This window comes from Bradysia coprophila, assembly GCF_014529535.1.
Source record: "Bradysia coprophila strain Holo2 chromosome X unlocalized genomic scaffold, BU_Bcop_v1 contig_12, whole genome shotgun sequence".
Classification (NCBI taxonomy): domain Eukaryota; kingdom Metazoa; phylum Arthropoda; class Insecta; order Diptera; family Sciaridae; genus Bradysia; species Bradysia coprophila.
This window is the reverse complement of record NW_023503293.1, coordinates 6205507-6232329: the sequence shown is the minus strand read 5'-3', so window position 1 is coordinate 6232329 and position 26823 is coordinate 6205507. Positions and strand designations below refer to the sequence as shown.

General features: G+C 35.6%; 1 protein-coding gene and 2 long non-coding RNA genes across 4 annotated transcripts; 1 reads left to right on the top strand and 2 right to left on the bottom strand.

Annotated features, from left to right (window-relative positions):
• The first annotated feature begins 97 nt into the window (after positions 1-97).
• On the top strand, positions 98-23221 carry LOC119067326 (NADPH--cytochrome P450 reductase). 2 transcript variants are annotated; one of them, XM_037170232.1, is made up of 9 exons: positions 98-822; positions 8218-8391; positions 8463-8655; positions 8723-8869; positions 19999-20123; positions 20192-20750; positions 20821-21357; positions 21443-21600; positions 22613-23221. In XM_037170232.1, exons 2-9 carry the CDS (start codon positions 8225-8227, stop codon positions 22755-22757), a joined length of 2031 nt encoding a protein of 676 aa, XP_037026127.1. In that variant the 5' UTR covers positions 98-822; positions 8218-8224; the 3' UTR covers positions 22758-23221. The 2 variants fall into 2 exon arrangements, with proteins under 2 accessions (XP_037026127.1, XP_037026128.1); XM_037170233.1 differs by lacking the exons at positions 98-822; positions 8218-8391; positions 8463-8655; positions 8723-8869 and adding an exon at positions 19537-19925.
• LOC119067328 lies at positions 1141-2406 on the bottom strand. Its single transcript, XR_005085916.1, has 2 exons — positions 2313-2406; positions 1141-1310 (listed from the first exon to the last, which is right to left on the bottom strand). It is a non-coding gene; the product is annotated as an uncharacterized LOC119067328 (long non-coding RNA).
• LOC119067327 lies at positions 10680-25667 on the bottom strand. The gene is made up of 4 exons (XR_005085915.1): positions 25655-25667; positions 17168-17175; positions 16472-16473; positions 10680-10808 (listed from the first exon to the last, which is right to left on the bottom strand). It is a non-coding gene; the product is annotated as an uncharacterized LOC119067327 (long non-coding RNA).
• Positions 25668-26823: the final 1156 nt, after the last annotated feature.

Here is a 26823-nt window from a genome sequence, read left to right as displayed (position 1 = left end):
AACACTAATTATTTAAAGAAAAACACCAACACCAACACACACATTCACATAACTCCGAAGAAATACCTACATAAAAGTATCATTCAAATATTGATATCAGTCAGTATCCATATTCCAATTAGATTGAAATGGATGGAACAGCACTCACACACTCGTCCAGCAAAATATTATATTCCATTTCGATTTTAATTTCGTTCTTTTTTAATTTTTTTGTTATTTCTACTTTGACTTTTTAGTTGTTCGGACGTGTTTTTCCACCACAATAAAAACTATACCGAGAGGGACTGGATTATGATAAAAGTGTCTTATGTTTTTACACACAATTGTTCGTACTCATATGATTTGATTCGGATTTTGCCTCGTCATTAATATAAAAACTCTGTCGAAAAAGTGTTCAAAATTCCAGTATACAAATATATAAAAGTTTTGCCATTTTTTTTCTCTCTTGTGTATTTGCTGCTGGATTACAATAATGTGTCCACAGAGTGTAGTATGAATTGTGTGTTGGTTTTTTTTGTTTGAATAATAGTCCAAAGTGTAAAATTCATTTCCATTCGTTGTTGTTGTTTTTTTCAACTGGTCTGTCAAAGTGATATGAATGTGTTTTAATAGTGCAATTCAAATCGTTCATCAGTCCATTATTGATTTATACACGTGACATTTTGAACGTGTCATTTAATATTCGTATTTCGTATAAATACAACAAAAATAGTGCTGTGGTGGCTGTGATTAAGGGCAGAATTAGAAAATCAATCCATTGAGCGATTTTAATTGAATATTCGGATACGAAAATTTAACAGCGAAATATAAATCAGAGAAACGGTACGTATAAAGGCCACTTTCGTTATTTAATACATAATCAAGATCAGTTTAGTCATAAGTGTAGTCTCATAAGTATAGTCTCATGGAACACATATATATATTCTCAATTGCGCAATAGTGTTCGTTGGTTGAAGACAAAAAAAATCAACCAGATGAGATTTCTGTATACTACACTACAGATACAAGTCGTTTTTTTTATTATGTGCAACACATATGATGGATTAATGATACATTTTTACTTGACGAATATGTGTGGATTTAATCGTCCAATTGATTACACTTTTTCATATATTCGTAAATTATCATTGTCTATCGGTCAGTCTCACAGAACTTGACTTGTACTACACTATTAGCCTTTCAATCTCAATTAAAAAATTTGAATTTTGTTTATTCATTAAACATCGTCCATTGAAACTTTTAATGTTTCAATCATTGACAGAACGCGTGTGAATGCGTGTCGCTGTGTGTGTGTGTGGACCATGTTGAAGCTAAAATAAATAAGAAAAAAATTCCAAAGTAAAAGAACGAAATTTAAGTGAAAACGTGTCTCTCTTGCACGGATTATACTTCAACATGAAAAATCTTCTAAAATCGTAAATGAAACAAGTGGTTTTAGGCAATATTAATATTGAATATTGAATATTAAAAAACTAGTCGTTCAGTTTGAAGGGATGCTGGGGCAGTTTAAAAAAATCAAAAATGTACTAGTCGGCAACAATAAAATTTGTTCTAAGTTATTGCGACCAGGCTCTCTTCACTTTATATATGGGCTGACAACAAAAGCAAATCGTCCCGAGTACACCACTTGACAATGTTAATTGGAATGTAAATTCTTTGCAAATTCACTCCATATTCACTCGTTTAAATATTCATAAAATTTTAAACCTTTTCCAGAACTGCAAATTAGACCTAATAGGCAGAATTATTCATATTGCACGTAATCTGCAAATAAATGAAACAGAAAATTCCTATCAGTAAATTGGAAATTGTGATTAGGAAATTCGACTGACAAAAGACCCTCTGCCTATTTTGATTCTACAAAAAAATAAAATTCCTAAAGTTAAAGGCAATGGCTTAAATAATTAATTTTATGCAATCGGTGTCATAATAAATGCAATTGTTTGTACCAAGGTTCTGAAAGAACAGGTTAAGACACTTTCGAGTTGATCACGACGGCGGTGGCATCAGCATTTTCCTGTGGGTCTGTGAAACTTTTTATGACGATTCAGCTTTATATGAAGATTTCAACCTATCAAAAAAAAATGGTTTTCAAGTAATGAGTGCGTTTAACAATTTTGATGTCACCCACCTTCTTTCAGAACCTTGAACTGAACGATCCGATTTCTAATTTTTTAAGAAATCGAAATTTAGGCAACATCGACTGTCATAAAATAGTTCTCTTTACATTGGTCAATGGCCAAAATTCTGTGGTATTACATGATATCTAAATGGTGTGTTTTATGTCAATTTCTATGTTGAAGTGTTATTACTTGTGCGTCTTAGCCTCCGTGTAATAAAACCGCTTACGTGTTTACTGTCGATTTCAGTTTGAAATCAAAATATGTCACGCAAAACATTTCTCTATATTGCTAGTCATCCACTGTAAACAGTTAAGGTAAAAAGGTTAAGTTCAGGTAGAGGCTCCATTAATTTTCTCGATGCACTTGATAATGCACTAACAAACACACATCGCGATCAACATTGAAACGAATTTACTGAATTTGTTGAATGGAACGCATTTCTAGGTGTGTTTCTAATCGATTTCGCTATCCAGAATATACAATTGTATATTGCTACTAGCTATTACTACACAATTTTTCGTGTGTTTTTCGGATCATTTGGCAGTAATATCTCGCTAAAGATTCAGAAAAATCTGCTTGTCTTACCAAGCAGAATTTTAGCGAAAATCGAAATTATTCTCAAATGTGTGGAACGATACAAAAATCCATACTATAAATGAAATTCAATCCATAGAATTGTAATTTCAAATGATTTCCTTTTGGATTGGTATTCAATTTAATGGAAGAGATGAACGACCCATTTTGTTGACATTGAACAGCGACAGAAGCAGTGAATTATTTTTGAAGACATTGCTAGTCGCATTTTTGATTTTTAAATAAAATTGAACCGTCCAAGTTTTCACAGCGACAGACACGTTAATGTTGTGGTACAGTTTTCTCGATTATAAATGTTCGATCAACAAATTGAGGTAAAGTTCAATTTGATTACTATACGATAGGACAGTCTTGTATGTCATAATCATAGTCAATCTATGTGAGGTTTTAGCTTCATTTTTACATGGGTCGTCAGTGAAAGTTAGACATGAATTTCATTCAAATGTTACACAGCTGGTCCCTTCATACAAACAAAAGTGCCTATACTTTTCTATACGGTTGAATAGTTACACGCACGCGCGTGGTAGTGGTAATACCGTATGATAGCGTATAAACAGTTTTTGTTTGTACGAGTCGATCAGCTGGTCGCTGCAGTCGGATTCCATAACGTGTTTTATTCTCACGGGGATTTGTTTCTCTGTAACGACGGTTCGAAATAACCTTCGACGCGATTAATAACGTAATGGTGCAAGTGTGAAGATTCTCGGTTGATGTGCTGTACATCCCGGGCTGAAATCTCGTCAGATACTTGAAAAAATTTCTACATTTCTCGATTTTCGCAATGTAATGAAAATAATTCCTGAAGGATTAAATTTTAATTCCAAAGAAGATTTGATCTCGTTCAGGTAATCTGTGTCAGATACAAATCTAGATCTTTGTTTTCTATCTCTGTTATCTGATATCTGACTACAGTTTTTCTCGAGAACTATTATGTGAGGTCTTACAATAGTCATTGCGAACATCAAAAATGCCCAACGCAGTGGAAAAACGGGTTAAATGTTAATTGATAGATGGTGAGTGTTTTTCGAGTTTCAAAATTCTTCTGAAACAGCAATTCCTAGTTCCCACAATGACATTGTTGAACTTCTCACATTAATAACTCATATTATGGAAAGTTTGTTGCATTTATTTATTGATATAGAGTTAAGCTCAGACAAATCTTCTTGTTGAATATTTCATGAGTCGAATATATCTTTGCAATGAAATACAATTACATACAAAACGTCATTGAAGCGGAATCTAATGCACTAACCTTGGCTGCTACCAATTACTTAGTCATGCTTCCTCCAATAATTGGAAGTCAATACACTTCCTATACAATACTGTGTGTATAACTGTGATGGAAAATGCACGCAACTAACAATTTTTTAAAGTGAGCTAAATTAACAATTCGTATTATCACACAGCAGCGTCTGTTCAACTTTTTCATTTGTAATTTGTTTAATTACCGATATGGCATACACATCAGTGTATGGTGTAAGAAGTAGAAATGTGTGCGCCAATGTGCAGTGAAAGCCATTCCTTACAATAGTTTCCAAGATTATTCAGCTGAAACCTGACCCTTAACTTTACTCGACTATTTACCCTATGATCGCTAGGATAGTGAGAGAGATATAGAGGTCAAACGTGAGGATAAACAAGGTCAGACGTTAAACGTGACGTACACCCACAGACAGCAGTATCAATATGAATGTGCTTAACATGTACGAAGTACGTACATGGCATATACGAAGTCTTTTTTGTGGATGGGGAAACTGTGGTATGTAGAGGGAATAAAAGTTTATAAGTTAAAATTTTCGAGTGTAACCTTATGATCAAAAGATAAAAACTGAAAGAAACTTTAAATAATTCTGAGGAAAGTAAAGCAACAAACCCAGTTCAGATTCAGAATTCAGAATTCAGAGAGAGAATATCAACAATGTGTTACACACTTGCTTGCAAACCGAATGATGTGCTTACATGTAACTGTGTATTCACCATCCTGGGATTATAGCCCAAGCCGAAAAGGTTCTAGGAATTTTATCAGGATTTAGGATTCTGCAATGGACGCAAGGGGTAAATCACTTTTTTTGACTAGGATTATGTGGGTATACCCCTCGATAGGGCATATTTGCATGGAGATTTGGATCAGCTGCTTCCCAGCTGATCCACTCATACAAACAAAACTTCTTTACAAGGATGAAATAGATCCACACATTAGTTTTGTTTGCATGAGTGAACCAGCTGGAAAACGGCCGAATAAAATTTCTATACAAACATCACTGACGTCCACTGTAAGTTGTAGAAATTACAGAAATCTATAAAATTTCTATAAAATAGGTGCCGGCTTTGGTTATAATCCTACAAGTCAAAACGGTAAATTTACCAACAAATACATAACTTATTGCTACCGCTGCTGCTGGTAATATACCTTTCTAAGTTACCATAAATAAATGACAAACTTTCCATAATTAATTACGTGTAGAGTCTTTGTTCCGACAGCCGGGTTGTGTGAATAAACCGTCCAATAGATATGGAATGGGACACTATTGATGGAAATGATCCTATTTGTGTGAAATTTAATCCGTAGATGCGTAAGTTACGCTACGTTAGTTTAGATTAGAGTTTTGGGTGGTTTCTTGGTAATTACACAGACACTAAGATTGACTAAAATAATCAACCAATTATTTTTGACAGAGAAGCCATTATACACTGAATCTCTAATTATTCCTACACAAAAACGTCCGGTTGCATTTTTCAGATTAAATTAAAGTAAAAGTACCTGGTCACAATTGACCAATTAACTAATTAATTTAAAATCATTTCACTTTCCCGCCACTGTAACCCATTGTTTGTCTAAATGTATTGAATTGCAATATTATACATTCATGTAGGTCAAACAACGAACTTTACCGTTTCCAACGGGCCCCGTGTAATCTATCGTTCACAATCAATTAGAATAATTTTAATTTATTTCGTTTCTTTCTTTCTTTGTTTTAATTTAATCGATCGTGGGCTTACTAACGGCAGCAAGTCAAGACGGGCAACCAATGTAATTCCAGGTGCGCGTTTTCTTTGTTTTTACTAAAAATAACCGAAAATAAAATCTTCGCGTCCGTGCAAGGATTATTGTAAATATCGACATAAGTATACAATTCGGACATAAATTCAATTTTTGTGTTTTGTTTCATACTCTCGTTTTCATAATATATTTCAAAATCCATGCTCAAATGTCGTTGTTCTTCACACTAATAAATCTAACCTTCACTCAAATCGTTATTTTTATAGAAGTGTGAATGGGATTCGTGAAATAGTTTATTCCTAATACAATAACGATATTTTCGACTGTAAACAATTTGCAATTCAGACGAATATAATTTAGTCAAACATTGTTTGGTTCGCTAGACTGATACGAATCGTTAACATCAGAACAAGTGAGTTCAAGTGAACCTGAACGAGGCCTGTATTATATTAGCAAAAATTTAGAGCAAATATTTGATAGGAAAAGCTGCTCTCTTTAAGGCTTAATTCTATGGTCCAGGTCAAGATCAGAAAGTTAAACATGAACCTTATCCGACTATCAGTATCTAATAAAAGACTATAGACAGACAAGCGCTGCTTTTATTTTCACCAATGGCTCAGCGTGACCTCCGAACCACGCCTCAAATTATGCAAATACTCTCTGAGGAAAGACAGATGCTTAATTGATATCTCGCCTAAATACAGACTGGAAATGTGCACACAAATTCATCGCATTTGGTTTCGTCATATGAGTCATGTAGTGTACATTGTTTCATCGTGACTACCCAAATTGTAAAGCTTGACAACTCACTTCAAGCAAAAATCGAGGCTGTCACATAGAGTACTAATTTGTTTCTAGCAAGCTTTTGTTTTCTCTTGGGTCGAAAGTACCTTATGATACAACTAGGGCAAACCAGAAAATTGATTTAGGTTTCAAAAGGATGTGAAATCCATTTTACATAACTCGGTATGAAAATGAAACGTCTCGTTTTCGTGTGTTCGCCTCGGATCAACAAAATTCACACAAAAACTCTACTTTCCAGCTTTTTATCCCTTGTCAGTTCCAGTACCCTATTTAGAGTACCACTCAACTCATGCTTGAGTAAAGTTTTAGGACGTTAGTAACGCAATATAATCGCTTGACAAATCCATATCTAATTGTCTGACACAACAATCGAACCCGGATCATTTTGGTGGAAGGCTAATGCATAACTACTTCTATTGAGCCATCCCGTGGTGTGACTAACACACACTATTATACTTTCCGAAGAAAACTTAAGAGGTATTTTTTTGAAAGTGGACCAGGTTCCGTCGGCGCTATTTTCTAGTGACACTTTGTTTACATGCCCAGATAGCCCTTGGCCCAAATAGTCGAAAACCGCAGTCGTTCAATTTTAATATTCTTTTATTGGCTGGGGAACTTCTACCAAAAGTAGAAAAAAGATGGTTTTTGTCCGTGATTTACTGCCGCTACAGGCTATGGACATACATGTGTGTGGGCTCATTGGATAGGTATTGCCCAGGAGATACGGGGCAAGCACAGATATCTTACATGTCCTGTACCACTGTTCCAAAACAACAAAGATATTGAGTCAGTCAGAAGCTGTAAATTTTGATTAACTTCAAAAGGTGATATCTCGTACGTGGCTATCTATGTATGTAAACAAAGCGTAGCTAGAAAATAGCTCCGACGGAGCCTGATCCATTTAAAAAAAAACCCTCTAACCCATTTCGATTTTTATTGAAAATTTAGTTAATTTTTTACGTCACCATCAACATGAACTGAACCTTAGTCTAAAGACTGAACCAGAATTAAACTAATGTTAAGTGTACACATCACTGAAAAAAATGCCAACTCGAAGTGATGGCTCTCAAAGCCTGAACATTTTACCAGTTTTTACGAGCCCATCAACTAGCATTGAAGATTAGAGATACTAAGCGCAAGATTGATGGGTTTACAGTGAAGCATATGTTATGTTGTCGTAAATTTATTGCTTATACTCATTCAAGAATCAATGGTAGACTCAACTTCACCGTGTTGTGGTGCTTGATGCATCCAAATCGTAGACACGTTGTAGACGATCTTGTTTTAGTTTTCTTTTTTTGTTATTGATGCGTTACTAAAAGGTGTAATTTCGAAAGAAAAATTCGATCTGTTGAATTCGGCATGACCCTCACACATAAAAAAGTCATTAATTTTACGCGATGCAGCGATCCAAAAGCAATAATTCAAAAATATTTGACTGTTGGCCATTCAGTTTTTTTTTCGTTTCTCTCTCCATTCGAGATCAGAATATTGCGTACATTAAAAATAAACAAACAAATTTCTGTCTGTGATATAACCTTCTCGTGATGACTATCAATTTAAATATGTTTGTCTCACAGTCTAATGTACAATGTACATTGTACATGACACTACAATATTGCGTTTTACGACTGTAAGACAATCCGTTGGCTAACCGCACCATCATTAAATACATTTTGCCTTTTCAATTTCCAGATAAAAAATGGATCAAAAAGAGGAAGACGTTTCCGCCGTTCCCGCAGCAGAGGAACCATATTTAGGCACACTAGATATAATTCTACTAGTTGTATTATTAGGTGGAGCAGTATGGTATCTGTGGAAAAAGCGAAATCAAAAAGAGGTCCAACCGGAACGAACATACTCGATACAGTAGGTTTTACATATATTTCTGTCGAATCAAAACCATTCAGCTACCATTCCACAATTTACCAAACTTCCAGACCAACAGCCATAAACACAATGCAAATATCGGAGAATTCGTTCATAAAGAAACTGAAATCGTCCGGTCGAAGCTTAGTGGTGTTCTATGGTTCACAAACTGGAACGGCCGAAGAATTTGCCGGCCGACTGGCCAAGGAAGGTATTCGGTATTCGCTGAAAGGCATGGTCGCCGATCCAGAAGAATGTGATATGGTAAATATATCTGGCAGAGTTAATGAATCCCATTTCGACTAATGAATGGTGTGCGTTCCGGATGTAGGAGGAACTGTTGCAGTTGAAAACAATTGAAAAATCGTTGGCTGTATTCTGTTTGGCCACATACGGTGAAGGTGATCCAACCGATAATGCTATGGAATTTTGGGAATGGATACAGGGCGATCTGGATTTGACTGGACTGAACTATGCGGTGAGTGACTTTTTACAGTCGATAGTAAAATTGTTATTATTTTATCGAACGCGTAGTCTTACTGTAACCGAATTTTTCATTTCTTTTTTAATTGAGATAAAAAAGCCCATCAAGGTTGACCATGTGTGTGTGTACGGTTTTATGACACATAACTCTGGTGGATGAGATGTGTAAATAGTAATATTGTAGAAACTCATGCAACATACACACTATGACCGCTCAATGTGTTATGTCAATTTTAGAGCTACCAAGAAATCAACTTGCGCGCTACACTCTCACTTTCACATTTTATTATGAATTTTATTTTGTGTTTTTCGTTCGAGTGTGTTTCGCAACACTCTCCGGTTGGTTGTGCTATTGTATGATGGGATCGATGTATCAACAATTGTGAATTAAAACACGCGCTAATGCATTGCAAGTGTCATTAAACGGGATTTATTATCGTTAATTACGACACTTCGGCAGATATTTCATATTTTTGACCTCTGCCGTATTTTTTTAGCCAACATCAATGATCTTGTAACATTTCTTGCACTGACTGCACCGCAGTGCAATCGTTTCAGATGGATTGAGTTTCATCTTTGTATACTCGGTTGTAATCTTACATTTCGTGGCCTTTCTTTCGTGTCGAATTTATTTCAATTCCAAAATTGATAAACAACCCATCCCACTCACGTTCTCATACCTACCTTATGTACTGACACGAAATCATTCAGAAGCATGTGTTCATTTAAGTTCTTTTTTTTGTTGAAAAATGCCAATTTAACAAAGCGACGTTATCTCGCACTTATTAGTGTCGTTCGTATCTCGTTTCTTATCACGTTGAGCCACTGTTGTTGTTTCAAATAAATTGGCATTCGAAGCAAATTTACCATGAATATTTATTGTTTCGTTTCATTGAGTATGTTCTTAACCTACATTTACTGTCGAAAAGTGTGCATTGTCATAGTGACTTTGAATGAAATTGAAGAAAACATGTAATCGTAATCTGAGCGCCTGAGTACCATCAGCAATCGAACTATCAACAAAGACAAAATGAAACACTTCTCCATCCATTCTCAACATTCCAGTTTCGATAGTATCGCACAGAATCTCCCATTTGTCATTTCCAGTAAAACCGAAAAATTTCCAAAGAATCTGACACATTTCGAAACTGGCAAACACATTCTATGTCCTATGCTAACATCGTTGATAAGGTGGACATTATTTGCGTGCGTCTCTGCACTTCACTCGTGATTTTAAGGGAAATATTACGCTTCTTTTGTGAAACAATTAAAACTTTAGATTGATAACTAAGTAAAGGCTTGATCCGTTTATATCGCATGTTGATTGAATAACATGAATCGAATTGTATACGTTGATAAAGTGTGACTCCTTTAAATTCTCACTCTGTGAAGTAAAACCTAAAGTTATTTCTGATTTTTTGAGCTTCATATAACGTCAATCTGATCTTTTAGTTGGAAAGATATAGTCGAAAAACCAAGTGTGATAACCACTGACGCACTGAAGAGTAAAAATCAACTTCTCTTAGTCCAAATTAAGAGAGACAACCCACATTTTGATATTTTTGACAAATTGCTCGTCATGGATTGCGATTTTTTGCGCAAGAGTGATTACGACAAAAACATCATTCTTCATTGAGCAATAATCGACTAATATCAGGGATTATGTTGATAGTGAAAAACATTGAATTTGAAAAGAAAAATTTGGTTCACGGGTAGGGACCGAACCCACAATCTTCAACTTGCCGGGCTGATGCTCTAACCATTGAGCTACCGTGGACATCTTCTTTTCAAATCCAATTTTGAACCGTTCTTTCAAATACTACGTCACAGCTCGTATCGTGTGTTGTACACAAAGCTGATCAATTGTCGAACTTTCTTCAACACACACATACTCAACATGTAACGCTGTCGTTTTCCGTACATACGAACATTTACTGTCTCCTGCATTTCTCCGGTTCAAAATTGGATTTGAAAAGAAGATGTCCACGGTAGCTCAATGGTTAGAGCATCAGCCCGGCAAGTTGAAGATTGTGGGTTCGGTCCCTACCCGTGAACCAAATTTTTCTTTTCAAATTCAATTTCATTCCAATACAGTTTACGATTTCTGATAATTATTGTACCAGTTCTAGTTACTTTAACTAACCATTAGTCAAAAATAATGAAAAACAGTTTGTTTTACTCAAGTTACGACAATGGGGTGTCGTCGAAATTTTTTCCGTTTTCTGGCAACATCTTCCGAACCATAAGTGATCCATGGAATTAAAGAATCACAAATAACCAGAAAACGTATTTTTGTACATTTATCCAGAAATATTTTTTTTGGAAAATTAGGGAAAATATGAAAAAAGTTTAGGGACACGTGGTGAAATTAAAGAAAATATGAGAAAATGTTTTCCCAAAAATTCCCTGAAGGGCGTAACTACCATAACTCTGGAACTACTCAACCAATTTTCTTAAAATTTCAAGTAACTCGAGCTTCAAATGAAAAAAGGTATAAGAAAATCGGTTGAGTTATGGTATTTAGTTACGCCCCTAAGCGGTGTTTCCCTCGATATGATATGTCTTAACTCGTAAAACTTTTTGTAAAAACTGTGGTGTTTGCTACTTATTTTTTTATGTTTTTGAATGACACCTTTGTGAAATGAAATAACAACACGTCGATTGTCGGATTGCAAATAATTTCTAAACTATTTTTGGAAGAAAATTTTTTTTTTTTGCCAAAAGACGACCAATCAGTCCCACGACCTGACCCATTTACATAAAGCCATTCAAACCATCTAAGTCAATAAACCGAACCTAATATAGCCATTGCATTAATAATATCGATCACATTTTCATTGGAAACTCGCTCAAAGCTACCGAGTACAAGAAAAAGTATCTCGATTTTATTTTAGCGACATATCTTATCACATCCAATTATATAAAAGTATTTTCATACTTGTGCTGTGTTGGAATTGTTGCTAAGGAATGGATTCTCGGCGGTGTTAATCGATGTAATAATCTACAGTATTATATTTGTGAAAGTAGTTAACGATGTAATCCATAAAGATAATGCGTGCGCTAACAGGTATCAAATGAATCTGATCGGTCGGTCGAAGATAAAAAAGAAATGCAAGCAGCAGCAGCAACAACAAAAAGTGAGTCGGAATGATGGCACATATAAATTTGGAACGAATTAAAAACAATTTAAACGAGATCAAGTTTATCATATGGCCGCTCTATGATATAATATGCGCTATGATATATAACGCGATGTTTTTGGATGATGATTTTTTTTCCTCGTTAATGCGCAAAACAAAATATAAATTACATGACCATGGACTATACGAAAATTTTAACCTTTTCCTACGCAATCATTTCCGTGTCTGTATTATTATAGAACCCGTCTATTATCTCCGAAAAAAATATAATTTGTGAACATCAAAATGTTTATCGGTTCTGTTGTACCTTAAGTCAAACATAACAGTCGATAAGATACTGAAAGTGATTTTTTTCCCTTGAATATACAATTCGATAACACATCAGTGACTGTTTTGCGGGCATCTCGCAAACACTTTGGTTTTTATTTTTTCCTTTTTTTCTCAGATCTCACTAGTGTGAATGAAAATGAAAAAAAAAAAAACGATTTTCTATGTTTGTTGTTTATCACACGAATGTAAATAATCCACAAAGTCTTAATGCTTATTTTTCGCCTATGTCATTCAAGTTTGTCATTTTAGTTAATGATAAGATATCGGTGTTTTAGTTATCAGACGAATTTCAAGATCTTTATTTATTTCGCATAGTAGAGAATGAGAAAATCTATTGTTGTACGCTTGTTAATGTTGGAACAAAGTCGACGATTCAGGAAAAGAAACAGCACTATGACTTGACTATTTCGTTAGACCAACTATATTCGATATCTGAAATTCACTTTATCTCTATACTGTTGACGGCAACAAATAAATGAATTACTCAGAAACGATTATGTGGTCTTTCGGATTTCGGTCAAAGTAATAAATTTTTGTATTTTTCCGGGGTAATCAACGGTATGAAATGGATTGATAGTTTGATTGTTCCTTGTCCACCTGAATGAAATAGTTCGAAATTGTTATATCATTTTCTCCTTTACGTGATTCTTTACTTGACCAAACTCAATCGGAGAAGTAGTTAGTCACTATGCTGTGGAATTTTTTTTTGTCCCTTAGGAATCTAATGTGAAATGGACTTCTTAGCAATGGGTTCAATCAGGTTACCTAAAGCCACATTTCCTTGTGAGACCGCCAATAATTTTTACTTTGGTGTGTCTATACAAAAGACGTGTTAATGAATTGTAATATGGAATATAAATACTTGTACTTTTCATACATACATCAATAAGTTAAGGATACTTGGAGGCTTCATGACAGTGTAAGTTAAGGAAAATATGTTTCCCAAACTGGTCGAGAAAATACGAGCCGTGAGTAAAATTCATTCCACTTAATCGATCTCTACTTGGGACATTAAACCTTACTTTGATTTAGACTAAAATTCCGGTCACAATCTTAATGTAATTGCCCAAGAGCAATTTATTTTGTTTTGCGTTCACTTTGGAATTCTGCAATTTGGTTATTACACCGCAAATATTTCATCTGAGACATGTACAAGAAAGATCTTTCGAAACAAAAAATAAACATTTTGACCGCGGGAAATTCCCGAAATGGTTTGCTGTTCGATTTCGATTGAATTTTTTGTTTATTGCTTTTGTGAATATCGCACTTGCAAATATTATTATAGTAGGATAGTAGGACACACCGAAACCTATGTTTTAGTTTTAATTTTCTCAGGCCTTCGGACGACTATACAAACACCGAGTTTGGTATACATTCAAGAAGTGTCTCTAAAAATCACCGTTTCATTCAATTAAAACTCACACACTGATCCAATTTCTAATTTCACAATGAATGGGTCAAATTATCGAACATCGTTACGAATGATTCTTAACCTCACCTTCGACAAAACACCATTTCCCAGCAAGACACCCCATTTCGATCTAAAAATCACCTGGAAATAATTGCACTTGATTTGACCTTGGCCTCAATTGTGAAAATCGTAAATAGTTCATGTAAATCAGGCAGGGACTGTTTTCAGGGAGTAATTTTCTTTAATTTTCACGAAAATAATTTTTTTGGAAAATCGGAAAAAATAGGAAAAATTTAGGAAAATATGGAAAAATGATTTCAGGTGATGTCTGATCTGTTACCGGTTCTAAAGTTAGAAACTATTTTTTATGATTCGATGACTCTTTCATCCACAAATAATTTCGTCCTAACATGAATATATTGTCCTCAATGTCCTAGATTTAATGTCATGCCGTCATATCTAGTGCTTCAAACTCTAAAAGATCCATGCTATGTAGGTGTGAGCGAAACCTTGTAGAATTTATTTAAAAAGAAGAAAATCGTTTCTACTTTCGTTAACTGTATGCAATCCATAATGTACGCAATGTTTTATCGCATTTCAATTGCACAAAACTATCCAAGCAACGAAAGAACCGATTCTACTAAATGCTGACGATTTGCTTTAATTTCCTTTATTGATTGGTTCAAATAAGCCATAATGCAACAGGAAAGGAAAGCGTATATGCGTTAATCCAAGCAGTTTGTTGCAGTCGATTTTTTACTTTAAATTAATTTCGGAATAAAATTATAAATATTTTTTAGGGTTATAGGTCGTTGTCGTAAGTTCCCATAAGTGTAGTACTTACAATGGCACTGTTGATTAATTCGATATTAGATTGTGGGGAAAAGAGTTAACGTATGAATTCGATTGAGATTGACGTCTTGCATGCTGTTTCACATTGTGCCGTGGAGCTGAGCCGCCAACTTTTCGTTTTTTGATGATTGGTAAAAATTAATAATTACAATCGAAAAAAAACTGATAGCTCATCGCAATATAATGACATCTTCGTGACGCAGGTTTACATGCAGTTTGATAAGTAGTTGTAAAAAAATTCAACAAACTTTTGAATAAAGAAACGGTGATAATTAGGGTCTGTTGTACGTAGACTTTTTGTTTTCAAACGTATTGTTTGATGACGTTAGCTCATTTTATTAGCATGCAGACTCTCAAAAGTACTCTAATAACAACAATTTTTTATGACTTTTTGTCAGTAACAGTCAGACACATCGTTTAGCTGTTTCGCAATTTCGCGAGAAGATTTTATTTAAAATTTTCTTTTTAGAGACTTCTTCAGACATAAACACGAATTGGTTTGAATTGTTGTTTAGGTTATGCCAAATTTTGTTGAACATATGTCCAATTGGGACAAGTGGGTTGGCCTGAAGAGGCGCCACAGTTTTTTCGTAGTACTTCATTCTCTGCGGCTTATTTTCATGTGAGCCAACAAATATCACCATATGAAGTTGGTTCACATGAAAATAAGCACAGTGACAGCAGTAATTTTATGACAGAATGTACTAAAATATGGGAAAACTCTATTACATTTCTTCTTAGTTTCTAAGCATCATTCTCCTATTAGGAGAACATTTGTTATGTAATGACAAATGTGAAGTTGGTTCATTTGAAAATAAGCCGCAGAGAATAAAGTACTACGAAAAAACTGTGTCGCCTCTACTGGCCAACCCACTTGTATATTCTGTATATCGGTAATTCCAGCTAATTTGACACTTTTCGAAATATTTTCACCAAATCAAAACCGAATTCAGTAAACTTTTTTTTCCTTGAAAGCTATTAACCAGACGCATCTGGGGGAGATACCACGATAAAAATTTATGAAACGTTATGAAAATTCTAGTTTATTTCACGAAACCTGAAGCGATTTTTGCTGAAAGCTATTGACAAGACGCGTAGTTTGACACGTCTCGGGGAGATATGACCAAAAAGTTTTTTTTTTGTATTCGACTTTCCAAGATATTCACAATAAATCTCAAATGATTTCTATAAACTTGTTTCCCTGTAGAAATGTACGCTATAATTCCACAATTGCACCAAATGACAGGTTACAATATTTTTGGTTCATTCTGCTTCGAAATAACATTTTTTCATATAAAAACTGAAGATCGGTTTCATTCGAAAGCTACAGCATATGACTTCACGAGAAAAATAACTTTGGCTCTATCAGGTTAGTTGGGTGAGTGAAGCAGGTGAAATCGGCTTCCCAGGGGTGATATGTGTCATCCTCGAATTTTGACTCGTCGAGACGAATTTTGACTCGTCGAGGTTATCTCGAAAAATTTTGTAACCATTTTTTTAAACGGTTATGACTCAAAGCAACATTTTCCGTGGGGCAACAACCAAAAATTTCGCAAAAAAATATTTCTGGCTATTAATGACCACCAAAAAATATCATTTTTATATACATATCTACCACAAATTTTGGGCTACCAACCTCATATTTGCCTTAAACTGACCATACCTTTCAGGAAAAAAAAAAGTTTACCGAAATCAGTTTAAATTTGGTGAAAATATTTCGAAAAATCTCAAACGCAACTAACCGCCGACTTCTTCAAGTCACACTTCGCAGGCTAAAAATTCCAATTCTTGTTGGCGTGAACTGGGTCTACTGAGTATTAGAAAATTTACAGACTGATTTGTTACCGCAAAACATAGCCAACACAGCTCACTTTATGCCTCAGAAATGACGAAATAAAGCAACTAACCCTGGAGTTAACCATTCGTATCGAGTCAGTAGTGCTTTCGTAATTGAAAGGAAGTCCTTAATATACGTTGAACGAAATATGGAATCCATAAACATTAGCCGCATCAACTTCCAGATAAGAAAGATTTAAATTTTCTGCTGATGAAGCAAAATATTAAGGGATTCCCCGAATTTAATTTCCATGTTGCTTCAGTTCAGTTTTTTTTTATTGTTTCTTCATCACATTGAAAAATATAATATTTAATGATCGTGGGACCTAGAAAATCATTCAGTGCTATCATAGCACATATAGATCTGTTTTTATTCATTTTACTGAGACGCAATAGAGTGCTACACAAAGTCAACGGTTGTACCGGTGGGATTTTAAGTGGAATTTTTGAAATGTTAAAAGTATTTAGATTTTAACGAGTCCTATCAAAATCAGGACTTCTGTAAGCAAGTCACTTTCATAATAATAGCAATCATACTCAATCCTGTCCTGTCTCTTTTGTGATTTGAAATTCTTCTTGTAGATAGAGCAAAAAAAAAATAATCTACGTGATTCGTAACGTGAGGAATGTACCCAACCGATTCTGGTGAGCTCTACCACCCCGTCGCGAACTTCCATTGGCTGAAACTGCCGTGTGACAATTTCACCAAATCCGCATCTCTCACGAAGTTCGCTAAATGGAGAGGAAAATGGATCACGTTTCATGATTAATAACAAAGCACTTAACGTGTGATGAGAGTGTACATGACAAACAAAGAAAAATCATGAAATTAGTTCTAAATTGGGCATTTCGTGCAAGTCATTGTTTAAGTGCAATCGATTGGTTTCTGATAACAGTTGAGTTCACAATGTCATACTCATCTCATATTGAATTGAATGGTGTTACTGCCTTACAACTAGCCTCATTTTGCCTCATTTTCGACCAACATTTCGTAATATTTTATTAATTTCAATTTAAACCTTCTTATCATTCGCGATTTGAGTCACTCATAGTCATAAAAAAAAACAAATTTAGCGACAACACATTACACTCTTACCTTAACAACAAATCGACACCGTCCGCACTCGTATAAATGAGTGTTAAGATCAATATCCATCCGTCCACAAAGCTATGCAATGCGCAGTCATTTTCGGCTATTTCTTTTCAAATTATATTTCGTTCGGTCAGCATGACTGTGCCAATTTTGGTGTGGATATTACGTACGTACATTAATATGCCCGTAACATTGTTCATACACAAACACACATAAACAAATGAAATCTTTGGATTCTATTAAATTTTTATCATCATCAATTTACGTATTACTTTCCATTGAAACGTAAAATCATGACCATTGATTAAAGGCAATTTGTAGGTAACAAATATCGAATCAGTTTCAATTTAAGGATTCGTCAATTTTAATGGAATCTAACAATAATTAATAAATAAATTAATTCGTAATTGGTTAGGAAAAAATTTAATTCAATTAATTGATTCGCAAAGCCTTATCAAAAATGAATTTCATCATTTCGGTGTAAAAATTGTCTGACCATAAAACTTCAGTCGACATATTTACATGAGTATAGTAACGCGATGATTCGTATGTTAAATTGGACCTTGTAATTTTGTCAAATAAACCTGTTAGCCTAGTAGCTTTACTATAATCAGAATCCACCAACAACAAAATCGTTGATATCTCAGCTGGTTTTGTTCAAAATGTTTAAAATTAATCGGAATTTCAAAAGTGTTATGTCGGCGATTGAACCCCATCGTTTCTGTGTATTTTTAATTGTCGTCAGTATCGTTATCAACGAAAAATGTTAATAATGGAAAGAAAAGTGCTCTGTGTTTGTCTTACGAGTGAAGTTGACCGTGACAGGATGTACATAAGATGTAGGTATAGCTTTCAATAGTCGACCCGTGATGGACATGCTTAATTACGCAATTTTTTTTATTGTTCTCTTTATTGAGAATTGTTGTTTATTGTTCTGAGCGTCGGAGCAACGAACCGATACCGCAATCGGTATAATTTTTCATATATATACCAAAATCGGACAGTGTACCATACACCCGACTTACACTTATAACAAGTCATGTCTCGTTATATACTTCATGTAGCTGTAACATGCTGTTACTCACTTGCCCCTGGAAATAAGTCATTACTTCATTGACAATGTCTACTTGACGAGTGCAATTAAAACTCCTTTTCAGAGACCTTGTGAGTAAAATATCTTAGGTAATTGTTTGGAACTTTAGGTTGTGCCTTGTGTGGTTACATTCTTCGCCTTCGTCTAGATGTTTGTCCAGTATTTGGTTTCTTTACAGATTCTTAAGCTTATTGCGCAAATGAATTCCTAACCGAATCGAAATTGCGAAATAGGGATCACTTAACTGGAAAATTGTTCCATTTGACGATTACATTCCTCTTTGTGCATTAATCAAACATTCAAATAAATTATTATCTGACACAAATAAATATCAGTGACGGCTTTATTTCATTAATTATTCATTACGATTGACCTAAATTGTCTCGGAACAAATGCAATATAATGCATTTTATTGTACATTGTTACTACTGAAGGAAACGTAAATTTAGAACAGTACAAAAAAAAACTGTCTAAAATTAGGTAACAATACGATACGACGGCAGTTCAAGTTGCCTTCTTTGGTTGAAATTTGACGTTTCGAAATGACCTCGGCCCAAACCTTTAATCAAAGTGAACTAGACTTGTGCTCAGAGAATGTGTAAAATACATGGGATGAATAGTTCTATTCCAAATAGATCTCTGCCACTTACCATTAAGCACATTTTCTTCCAGTTCTTTCAGTTATTGCAAGCGCAGAAGTAGTCCTAATCCACTTTACCTACCAATTTTTATTTGTGAACTTCAGGCCTTTTATTGTGATGTGAAATTGAAACTCTAAGAAGCTTAAAGCTAAATCCGTTCTCGCACCATCAGAGTTATGTCTCTGTTCAACAGAAAAACGGACCATTGTGAACTGAACTTTTTGTGATGTCATATGAAAAACTTCAAAGTTCTGTCATCACACCACAGAGATAACACTGTCGGTATGTGATGATGTTTTCTGCGATGTAAATAATTGTAAATTTAAAAATGATTTGCACATCTAGGCTAACAATCCAAGCCGTAACGAGCTGCAATATTTTATTGTGGACTTAGTGGTAGAGCTTTCTGTTTAAATCAAATTCGGAAAATATATTGTTTGCATCACCAATGTGCTAGGTTATGTAATGTAAATTCGTTTACACATTTCGCGTTGCTGTTCAAAGTGTAGAAATGTTTCCACTTCGAAATTGTGAAATGATGTTACATCGAATGATTTGTCGCGGTTATCACTGCTTGAATTTAAGTGACTCGGTGTACAACAGGTCAAATGTGACCTATAGCTTCGTAAATTACATGCGACAGAACATTCCTCCGGTACTTAATAACCATAACAAATGACATGAGTGGATACCTTTCCGTTTTAACTAAAATCGAATTTTATTTCCAGGTTTTCGGATTGGGCAACAAAACGTACGAACACTACAACAAAGTAGCACTGTTCGTGGACAAACGTCTTGAAGAATTGGGCGCAACGAGAGTGTTCGAATGTGGTCTAGGAGATGATGATGCCAAGTGAGTAGTGCAATGCAAAGGTAGAAACTCAGGATTTTCTGACTGAAATTTTCTTTTCGTTGAAACAGCATCGAAGATGACTTCATCACATGGAAGGAACGTTTATGGCCATCGGTCTGCGATTTCTTCAATATCGAAAGTACCGGCGAAGATGTGCTTATGCGCCAGTATCGATTACTGGAACAAACGGACGTAGCTACCGATCGAATTTATACAGGCGAAGTGGCCCGACTACATTCGCTGCAAAGTCAACGTCCACCGTATGATGCCAAAAATCCCTACCTGGCTCCAATCAAAATCAACCGAGAATTGCACAAAGGTGGCGGTCGCTCGTGTATGCACATCGAATTCGATATTGAGGGATCGAAAATTCGTTACGAGGCTGGTGATCATGTGGCTATGTATCCGGTCAACGATACCGAATTGGTGGAAAAACTTGGCAGATCGTGCAATGCCGATTTGGATACCGTGTTTTCGCTGATCAACACCGATCTGGAAAGTAGTAAAAAGCATCCGTTCCCTTGCCCGACCACATATCGTACTGCGTTGACGCATTACTTGGAAATCACTGCACTGCCACGTACCCACATTCTGAAGGAATTGGTCGAATATTGTTCGGATGAAAAGGTAAATTGAACTTGAATGCATTCCAGTGCAACGTAATTTCCACTGAGATTTTCATCTTATCCATCCACAGGACAAAGAGTTCCTCAAGTTGATTTCGTCAACATCAGTGGAGGGCAAAGCCCAATATCAAACTTGGATTCAAAATGCATCTCGCAACATTGTGCACATTTTGGAGGATATCAAGTCGTGTAAACCTCCCATCGATCATATCTGCGAATTGCTGCCCCGTTTACAGCCACGCTACTATTCGATATCGTCATCGTCCAAATTGCATCCGACTACTGTACATGTGACAGCCGTTCTAGTTAAATACGAAACGCCAACCGGTCGCATTAACAAAGGCGTTGCCACAACCTTCCTAGCGGAAAAGCGTCCGACGGATGGTGCCGATCCGCCACGAGTGCCAATTTTCATTCGAAAGAGTCAATTCCGATTGCCCACACGCGTCGAAACGCCAGTTATTATGATCGGTCCGGGCACTGGGCTCGCTCCGTTCAGAGGATTCATACAGGAAAGAGATTTAAGTCGCAAAGATAATCAATCGGTCGGCGATACGATTCTGTATTTCGGTTGCAGGAAGAAGGCCGAAGATTTTATTTATGGCGAGGTGAGTTTGCTCGTTTCGAACGTTGCATTTTCAACCGGCGTGGATGACAATAATCTGATGTGCATTTTTGTCCGTTACATTCTAGGAACTTGAAGACTATGTGAAGAAGGGAACCTTAAATTTGCGAGTTGCTTTTTCTAGAGATCAAGCCCATAAAGTCTACGTAACGAATTTGCTGCAAGACGATGCTGATCTGGTATGGCAAATTGTTGGCGAGAAAAACGGACACGTTTACATTTGCGGGTAAGTGACTTTTTAGCACATTTTACTGTAAAATGAAGCGGGACAGGCAATATGAGAGCGACTTGTAGAATGCTTGCTACTTGGAACTGTTTCAAATGCAAAGTCGTTGCCTGGACGATTTTGTATAACAATTTAATTCCAAAACCGCATCCAATTTTATTTTACGTTAGCTTAGAAAGATCATCCAGGGCTCTGATATACGCAGGTACTTTTGACTTCTTCTTGATTGGTAGCACCTGTTGGAACAAGAAGACTCCCTAAAAATTAATTTCTTTCTCAAATTCAAGCAAATACCCGATTTTTCACTAAATTTGTCGAACAGATCGCATTGAATCGATTGCTTCTTTCATTTAAAAGAAAATCCTCTAGTGCATCTACTACTTCATTCATACCAACATATCAATATCTGCGCGTACCCATTAGGGTGGATCGATTTAAAAATTTTGACATAGTGTTCCATGACCGTTAGAGCCTCCTGATCATTTTCTAGAAGAAATTTTTATGGATAAAAATTAGAATTGCCCATTTAAGTGTACAACACTGCACTTTAACCATTGAACAAATTTCTAGACATTGGTCTCAACTCGGCTTCATGACCAACTGTTAGTGACCAAAAGTTGACCGATGGGCAGATAATCTTATTATTTAAGAAAATCCTGAAATGATTGTCTAGGATTTTCTGAGAATTTTCCATGACTTTTTTTGCGACTTTTTTTTGAAGGTGCAGTTTCTTTGATTTTCAAAGGAGTTCCCTGGTCTTTGAACAATTTTCTAATGATTTTCTGCCACCCGACTATAATAGTAGATTACAGCAGAGACCATGTAAACGGCTGATTAAATACATTAAGCCATTGTGGAGCAAAGTCCGTAATTGCGCTTAATATAATTAGGTCATCTATCATGGTCTCTTCTATACTGTCCTTTAACGTGAGTCGAGTAATGTTAAACCGTCAAATCTAAGCCAACTCCCCGTCGAATCGTCTGTGTATAACGTTCCATTGTTTCATTTTAGTGATGCAAAGAACATGGCAACCGATGTGAGGAACATTCTGATGAATATCATCAAAACGAAAGGAAATATGTCGGACAGCGACGCTCAACAATATCTGAAAAAAATGGATGCACAAAAGCGTTACTCGGCTGATGTTTGGAGTTAATCGAATCGTGGTCGCATTTTTATTTCGGTTTCGTTGCGACACACAGACACATCCACACACACAAAAAAAATGGTCGTTTTCTTTTCTAAATCAATTTCCTGATCAAATATATTGAAGTCAGTTAGTGGAATCGAACAACAAACAGACATTTTTGTTTAAATTTTCGCTGAAAAAACATTTGCTGCTAGCTAAATTCAATCCAAAACAAAAAATTTAAACTAATTTTACAGAAACGCACTGTTAAATTATTATTCTTATATAATCGAGTCATAGCCTAGAGATGAATGTGAATTGGATATAATATTGTGTTGATAACGTGAAAAGTGTCGCATAATTTTCGCCTAACACAATGGATTTGTGTGGGATGTAGTGCCTTTTCAATTTTTTAAAATTTGTCGATAAATTTGAAATTTAGTTGGATCTGTTTGGGCTGCACAACACTTTGAATTATTATTAAAAAAAAATTAATTATTTATTTCATCATTTGTCTTGTTGGCAGTTAAATTTGGATTTTTTTTGTCAATTGATTTTTTTTTTCTTTCTTTTAAAATCAATTTGTAACTGTGCCGTGTGAATAATATATTGCACATGGGGGAAAGGAATTCTTTTTTTTATTTTTAACAATTTTTTTTTAAATTTTGTCGTTTTAAAGTTTAAGTCATGTTATGAAACCAGATTAAAAAAAAAAACATTTTCCGTTTTAAATAAAATCTTTTTGTTTTTAGTAATTTTTTTTTGTCAGAAAGAAAATGGTATTTTTGTCAAGATTTTCTAGGGAATCAATTGGTTAAGTTTATAATATAGCAATTATGATCGCTTCGCGATTTAGATGTTTTTTTCAAAATAAATAGAAATTATTTTAATTACAAATTCGAATGTCGTTTCTATTGGCCAATTGACCTATTTGTGGCTGTACCTATCAATTTCTAGAATATACAAGATGCCCTGCATGTCATGTAACTCCATTTAATTAGGTGAATCGTTACGCTTCGTTGAAAGAGTGATCGATCACGAAGGAAACGTAGGACGACGCGAATATAAGAAAGCAGTGGAGACATGACATACGCAATAAAAATCACAAAATCGATTGGAAAAGTTCAAAAATAACTATAAAAGAAGGTTTTTAAGATTTTATCAGTTAGGACCGACCATTACTGATCGATGCACACGGATCCTTTGTACTACCCTGTCATCATTAAAATCTTGAGGTCCACTGTGAGACATCATCTCCTAACCCTTAATCGCATTAATCACTGGTCAATAACAATCACAGAGCCTGTAACTCACACTCATAGTCCGCTCATTATTGACTTAGTCCAGTCTCGAATTACGCAAGGCTAGCTCACACATGATCATTTTTCCAAAATTCGAATAACGTAGCAAATATTGGTCCGATTGAAAAACTAAGTCCTGAGATCATGCGCTATACGCTAACACTTTATTTGACTGAAATCCGCCGAGAAAATTTAATAATTTTTTTTTTCTACATATTGCTAACACTTGACCTGATATGTTCGCGACATAGTGAAGCGTTTTTCTATTGATAAGGTAAAAGAATAGTGGCTGTAGAACCCCCAGAAAGAAGGATCGGCATTTTGGCACCAACATTTTTCCAAGACTTGCAGCACAAAAGTACTGGGTTCATTTATTTGTCGGACGATAGTGTGTGAGGCCAGCTACAACACCCCATACTCAGTTCCGCAGAACATCGATGCTGTAAGGAAGGCGGATTCTCCGAACTTTCACAATATTTTTGGTTATAACTCTCGTGGATCTACTCGCACACGGCAGAGTAAAAGTAAACCTGGCAGGAGCGGTTCATTATTGAAACTTCAAATGAGGGACCTAATACACTGTATGAAAATGAACTCAAATGAACACTGACATGGGGCTACTAGATTATTCAGGTCCCTAGTCAAACAAGCGCTCCTGCCTGGGTTACTTTTACTCTGCCGTGACTCGCACCAAGCAGTGCGTATACTCTACCTGTAGTACTTTCCAAGGCCGACATTCGTACAACGTTACAGTAAATTATAATAATGTTTTCTTGAGTTATTGCCGAAAAACTGTTTTCGGTACACTCTGACGTGTACTCACTTTTGAACACTTTTCAAGGAAAATATATTTTTTTTAAATAATGGCAGATACGTGTTCGCTATAATTGAATGACGAATCGAATAAGCTATCACTCAATAAAATCAGAGACCGCTTGTTCCCAAAGTTAATAATAAAATCACCTGAAAATTCACGAGAATAAGGCAAAAAAGCACAATAGTCATTTGTGTACCTGTTTTGGACGATTGATTTTAGGCAATTTCGCGGATTGTAGGCCGAACGAAGTGAGGCTTACAAGCGAAAGTGCCTTAAATCAACCGTCCCAAACAGGTGCACATGTGAGTTTTCATGCAGAGGGCCGGAAACCCGAGAAAATTCGAAAAATTGCCCTCATTTTCGGCCCCGAAGCATGAAAAAGTAATACTAAGGCAACAGCACAAATATTTTCATGTGTCGGGGCCGAAAATGAGGGAATTTCGAGATTTTTCTCGGGTTTTCGACCCCTTACATGAAAATTTTTTTGAGTATCTGTTTTGGACGATTGATTTTAGGCACTTTCGCATGTAGCCCTCACTTCGTTCGGGCTACAACTCGCGAAATTGCCTAAAAACAATCGTCCAAAACAGATACACAAATAACTATATCACTTCAGAAATTGCACAAAATTAAAAATTTCGGCCTGATTTCGCAATTTTCACAGTAGCTCAGCCTACATGCCAACGAGGTTCACTTTACTGTGGTCGACGTTAAACTTTAAAAGAAAGCAACCACCATCTATGAAACGAAACCTTGGCAATACAACATTAGATTTTTTGAGTTTAGGAATATGCCTCACGAAGCACACGATTTTGTGGCCGTCGCCGAACTAGCATTAGTCTGGTGGGGAGAAGACTTTTGTTTAGTTTTAAGGTAGGCTCGGACTACAAATCATCCTTTCTTGCATTGTAGGTTATGCGTATTGTCCATGGACGAGAAAACCTATGTAGAACGCATTTATAATTTCGCATAGGAATTTGAATCGAAAAGACTATCATTGGGCGCTTTTTTATATATATTTTTCCCCACACTCATTTAATGATGAAGTTGAGATGATTCAATTGTTCGTCGAAGTGATTTATTTGGCTTTGTTTCTATTTGAATTATCGTATGCAGAAAATGTTGTTTTCGTCAGAAAATACTATAACGTCACAAGGGACGAAAGAATTAAAAGGTATAGTATTAAAATAGTGTGTTCATACATCAGGCTTAGGAAACGAAGCATGAATTTAGTACTGTTTAATTCGGTCTTTGCTCGAGTGGCACTCTCAATCGACGTGAACTGTACAAAGGATATTCCGAGCAAACGTAATTTGCCGAACGAGTAGACCTGATCCGAGTTGTCGCAAGTTCGAAATACGCCAGTTAGGTCTTTTTGTAACATTTCATTTGATCAACGCACTTCAAGCAAAAGTGGTACTCTAAATAGCGTACTGAAACTTGACAGTGCTGCAAACAAAATTTTACACTGTAAAAAGAGTGGAGATAAAATTTCATACAAAAAGTACTCTATTTGGCGGCTGTCATAAATAGCACTTTTGCTTGAAGTGCGTTGATTTGATATATGTTTCGGTAAATTGCCAACAAAAAGTGTTTTGTGATTATCACTTATTCCAATTGTTAACAATGAATATGGATTAATGACCACGCTGTCGCACGATCTTCTATCCTTAATCTGTCATCACCTTCAGACCATCAAACACCTCAAATCTAAATTACGTCGTTCTTTCCCATTTCGTCGAGGTCTCGCAAAAATGAAAATAACATAACACTAGACAACACAGGTTTAGTACAGAAATGGGTGACATGGTGGATAGATCTCGGTGGCTTGAGTACAAAAAGCATACACATCCATTGGTCCCAATGCTGTCTGAAGTTCCGCTAAAGCCGCTTTACAAAAAAGAGTTTTCGTATGAATCCTGTTGATACGAAGCGAAGCCGAGGACAATTAATACACGAAAACGAGACTTGATTT